Raw genomic sequence first — 5,526 nt, 5'->3', positions numbered from 1 at the left:
GGATTAATACAGTTGCTCCCCTGGAGGGGAAGGAATACTTTTGCCTGTTCACTCCTTTACTTTCGGAGCTGCGCTTTCAGTCTCTGAGGCAGGAGAGGGACTCACCAATATCTGCAATGGCTATGAATCAGAAAAGATATATTAAACTCTAAGAAGCGTCTTTGTTAGTGTCGTTGAGCCCGCGTCACAATTAGACTCTGTACGAGGAGTAGATAAAGTGTAAGTACAGCCAAAACTCTTTTTTTAATCGTTTTGGATAGAGTGTGGAAGAGTGAGAACGGATGCATTTGATTGCTGTCCAGTGTCCTGTGCAACAGGAACATAGATATATATATATTTAAAAAAAAGCTGACTAAGTAGGAAAGGCTAAATATAAACACTGAACATAAAGTTTTAAAGCTTTACCTCCCCTCTGCCGATATACATGCTACATAGTGTTTGTAATAAAGCACAGTGTAAATACCTTTTGTAGCCCCTTTCTTCGGAGCAGTCATGTGACCACACAGCTCTATCTCCTGCATGACTGGCTTGCTGCGGGGGAGGGAATGCTCTTCCCTCTCTCTGACAACAGGGGAGCAATAGTAGCCAGTGGGTGACATCACGGATCTGTGTACTTAGCCATGTTGTCAAGTCCGCTCATTGACACAGAGGGGCCGGAGCTGTGCAGTTATGTGACTGCTCTGAAGAAAGAAAACAAAAAGGTATCTGAACGGTTTATTACAAATACTGTGTAGTAACATGCATATCAGTAGAGGGGAGGCCCGTTTTAAACTTTGTATATTTTAGCTTTGCCTTCAACTTGAAGTTCTAAGCTGCCCTTATTCTAAAGAAGAAGAAAAAAACCCAATGCATTTTTATTTCTGCTTGAGCTGCTGTCTTCCCTCACAACTTATATGGTGAAACTGTTGTCTTAAGAGCAGAAAGTAAGGGCAAACCCATCTAACAGCCCAGATAAGAGAAAAAAACCAAAGCGGGGCTCTCATCTTTCTCCGTCTAAAACAAGGTTTGGTTGAACATACACTTTAAAGAACCTCTGCCTATCAGAAACCCAGGATCCACAGTCTTAGCAACATCTTAAACTTGCCAAAAAATGAAACAAAAAAAAAAAGGAATAGGTCCAAATTCTTCTCAAGAGTGACTGAGCAGGCTGGAGGAACTGGTGTCAGGCAGCCCATTTTCTTGTGGTGCCTCAACTGGTGTGGCAGGCTGGCATGGTGGGGCAGTTTTCTGCACAGCGTGTTTGCATTTGGGAGAGCCGCAGCGGCAGCTGAAGAGTTTGCCTTTAATGTTCCAGAAACGGTCTCCATAGTCAAACCTGCAGGAAGGAAAAGTAAGAAAAAAAGGTTAAAAGAAGTCAATAGTGTTAAACATTTGTGCAAACGTGATTGGATTCACATATATTTATAGCAGACATCCGTCTAAAGTAGACAGTCAAATATGTAGGCTGCATTTGTTATACAGTATCGCCCAGAGATTGTGCTGTACTATTTATTCTTACTTCAGTGCAAGCGGAAAGCCTTTTGTTGTTGTTTTTTACTGGAAGCCGTATAAGCTGTTAGAAGGCATAAACTCCAAGTATGCATGAGTGAGTATACCTCCAGCAGATCTCATTCCCCACTGCTATGGCCAAGGGGGACCAACCCCTTCCCTTCAGAACTTGCATTCCTATTAGCTCTGCACTCTGGTGGGTTGCCTTACTGGCCAATAGGAATACATGTGAGGCATTAGGAGGTGGGCAAGCTCCATCACTACCAGAAGTGTCAGAGGAAAAAAAAAAGAGCTACTAGCAGGTTAATCACTTGAAGTGGCTCAGCCAGTAAAACAGACAAATCTTCGATGAATTTTGTTGCCTTGGCTGTTTCTGAATAGGAGAGTGGGACTCTATCACACAGACTCTCTTGCCTTGAAGAAGGATTGTTATAGATCTGCAATGTCACCATCTATCTGCATCCCAGTGTATTTACTGTGTACATTTATTATCAACTGCCAATCTGCACTACTTGGAAGAGGGAAAGTAGTAAAATTTGGTAATGGTCATGTAATTGTTCAACTGGAACACAGTGCCACAAAAATGTGAAATAACTCTAAATAAAGGAAAGGTCACTGGTGTAACTCTCGCAAAGCAAATTAGCATAGGGACAAGTGTGTTACCAGCAACCAGTTTGCAGACTGGTTGCTATCTACAAAGTCTCTGTAACCTTCTGTCTGACTTGGAAAACTATGAAGCCACCGTTGCTGACCTCCTAAAAATACTAGTTGCCTGGTTGTCACACTGTTTTTATGGCTCAAACATGTAAGTCAATGTCACTGAGCCACAACAGTATGCAGATGATGCTGACTTCATTGTCTACATGCATGTCCAGGGGCATTGACTGAGAAAGGACTGAAGCCAAAGATAGCCAGTCATGCAGCATTTTAGAAGAATGTCAGCAGTGGTAGGCAGCATATTTATCTCATGCCAGGTGCCTGAGAGCCAACAAAAAGCTAGGAAGGAGCAAGGCCCAGGAAGTACGGTAGATGAACTGTGTTGGTTATTGCACTGATGTTTTAGTGTACACGGAAAGTCTCATTTCTGGCTTACTCTACGTAGAGACTCCATTATGTCTTCTTGTTTCCTAAAGTATCAGTACGTTAGGTTGTGGGAGAGTTATGTGCCACAGACTCAACTGGCATCTAGCTCTTTGCCATATAATTGTGACATTAAACTCTTTTGCAATGTAACTTTTTACGGCTTCCATAGTAATGTGTGATTTGTGTGTACACAGAGTCAGGTTTATCACTGTCTCAGGCAATATTTGAGAAATGTGACGTATGAAGCTAGGTCTCACAAGTTACTCACCCAATCTCCTCTCCTGAATGGATCTGTCGGCTGCTGAAGAAGGCGATTCGTGGGAAGCGCAAGTCTTGGTGGGACATGAACACTCGGACCGGAAGCAGGTTGGGCTCACAGAGGTGGTTAATGAAGCGACTGATGTTCCCATAAAATCGGGCATCGATACAGTAAACCTCGCCATCCTGTTATAAAATAGATGAAATAAGAATTCCAGACAAGTGTAAACCTACATGAAGGCTACATAGACATTCAGTGTAACAGATTGTGCCCGATCCTGCTGGGGATTACAACATCCTAGACTACATCTCACGGTCTCAAGTTTCAGGCACAGGAGGGGGCTCAGGGAAGTATCCATGAAGGAATATGGGGTTCAGGCATATGTTAGGTAACAGAGATAAGATCCCATAGATAGCTGCTGCTGCCCATTTCATTTAGGTATCAACATTATTGTGGCGATATGTGGGCAGGGCTAAGAAAAAACAAATCCCCCCCCCCCCATGTATAAACAGCCTTTCCAGAGGGCAGCTGCTATGTTTCTGTTCAGTGGAAGGTGTGCAATGTGTGTGGCCCCCAATCCGGATGGGATTCACCAAAAAACGTTTTTGGTCTTTGCTTCTGAAATAAAACTCATACTTTATCAATCTCAATCCAAACTGAGCCGGCTGTTCTTTTACAAAAGCTCTACCCGTCGTTGTACCATCTTCCAAGTTGTGCACCACTCCAGGAATGGGCTCTCGTCAGTGCAAGTGGTAGAAACTTTCTTTATAGACCTTACAAGATTAATCACATTATCAGTAACAGGAAGGAGCAGTGCTGGAAATCACATGGCCTTAAATTACTTTAGTGGTGCTGGTAACGCTGGCTGCTGCTCTTAACCCAGAATGCTCTGCTAATGCCAGGCGCCAGGCCTGAATGATTCACAGTTAACACCCCGATACCCGTGAAGATTTATACTGAAATGCAGCTGAGGAAATCACAGGACTGATCAAATGAGAACACAGGAGTCATTTGTTTTTCATTTCCTGGGAGCAGATACCAACTTCAAGGCCAGTAATTCAGCTTTAACATGGTTGTCACTTTTAAAGCAAGATTACAAATGAAAACAAGCAAAGATCTTTTTTTTTCCTACGTGTTTTGTTCTGGACTCTTCTTGTTTAAATCTATGATGCTGAAAATGCTAGGTGCCTGGCTTGTCTCCATCTTCAGTACACTGACACTGACCCAGAACAAGTTATGTCAGAACCCCTTTGCATTTTCAAAAAGGCAGCCAGTACTTGTCTTGACACTTGTTTCCTTTATTACATATGAAAATGTGGCCAACCCAACGCAATCAATTGTTACCCCGCTTGATAAGATTGTATGAAAAATGGAATAAATCTGTGAAACAAATGAGATGTTGAGATCACACAGAATATTCCCAAGGCCAAAATGTATGTTTTTCTTTAGCGATTCCATCACAGAATAAAAAGAAGCTGGAGTAAATGTAAGCAAGAATGAGGCCAGCACCGTGAGGAGGAGCTGTGTGTTTTCCTCATATCCCGGGGAATAGGGAGAACAGAGAGGGAGGAAGGGAGAGGGGGGGCTCCTTTCTTCAACTCTACAAGCCAACTTTAATTATCATTGCTAATTTCAGCCCTATCGGGGCCCGCAGCGGAAAGATGCATTAAAGGAGCCGGAGCTGCCTTCTGGGCACGTTTATAATGATGTTTAATGGATGACCGATGCCAGTGCCGCTCGATTAAAGCAGTTGCTGGAAAGCGGTCAGGTGTAGAAAGCAGAGAGCGCAGAATTCCGAGCCAGGCTCCTGGTCTCGCGGACAGGCCCAGTGGCTTTCTTGCAACAGTGAAATGTGACTATTACATGTGTTCTTCAGCCCTTAATGAAAATGGATTGCATTTCTTTCAGAAGTCATAAAAGATTAACTCCAGGTACCTAACTCACTTCTTCAGGAGACATCTGTTCCTAAACTATCGAGTCCATTTTAACCACTCTTAGATATATAACATTTCAACATAAGAGAGTTCTTATTCAATCTTGGCTACTCAAAGCATATAAACTGATATTGATAGAAAGGATCCTGGAATTACATAATGAGCAGTAGGGGTTAAACCTCCTGATCCCCATTAGTTTGTATATTAAGCAGGACCATAATACCTCCTGATCCCCATTAGTTTGTATATTAAGCAGGACCATAATACCTCCTGATCCCCATTAGTTTGTATAGTAAGCAAGACCATAATACCTCCTGATCTCCATTAGTTTGTATATTAAGCAGGACCCTTATATCCCCTGATCCCCATTAGTTTGTATATTAAGCAGGACCCTTATATCCCCTGACCCCCTTTAGTTTGTATATTAGGAAGGACCATAATACCTCGTAACCCCCTTTAGTTTGTATATTAAGCAGGACCATAATACTTCCTGATCCCCATTAGTTTGTATATTGAGCCGGACCCTTAAACCTCCTGATCCCCATTAGTTTGTATATTAAGCAGGACCATAATACCTCCTGATCCCCATTAGTTTGTATATTAAGCAGGACCATAATATCTCCTGATCCCCATTAGTTTGTATATTAAGCAGGACCATAATATCTCCTGATCCCCATTAGTTTGTATATTAAGCAGGACCCTTATAGCGGCGAGTCAGCGCTGGTCCGGTGGGAGGAGCTCCAGGTGGGGGTCCTAATTTAG

The 5,526-nt window shown here is 42.8% G+C and overlaps 1 protein-coding gene across 1 annotated transcript in view; it reads right to left on the bottom strand.

Moving 5' to 3' along the window:
* Window positions 1–978: 978 nt before the first annotated feature.
* Window positions 979–5,526, bottom strand: part of EHMT1 (euchromatic histone lysine methyltransferase 1) — a 124,831-nt gene continuing 120,283 nt past the window's right edge. The window contains exons 27-28 of the mRNA XM_018565416.1: window positions 2,840–3,015; window positions 979–1,315 (exon numbers count right to left, since the gene is read on the bottom strand). Of these exons, the coding sequence (XP_018420918.1) occupies window positions 1,129–1,315; window positions 2,840–3,015 (363 nt within the window). The 3' untranslated portion in view covers window positions 979–1,128. The remainder of the gene's footprint in view (window positions 1,316–2,839; window positions 3,016–5,526) is intronic.

Source organism: Nanorana parkeri, unplaced genomic scaffold (assembly GCF_000935625.1).
Source record: "Nanorana parkeri isolate BGI_ZX_2015 unplaced genomic scaffold, ASM93562v1 scaffold845, whole genome shotgun sequence".
In the NCBI taxonomy this organism is placed as follows: Eukaryota; Metazoa; Chordata; class Amphibia; order Anura; family Dicroglossidae; genus Nanorana; species Nanorana parkeri.
The sequence above is the reverse complement of the archived record's forward strand: the minus strand, read 5'-3'. Positions and strand labels throughout refer to the sequence as shown.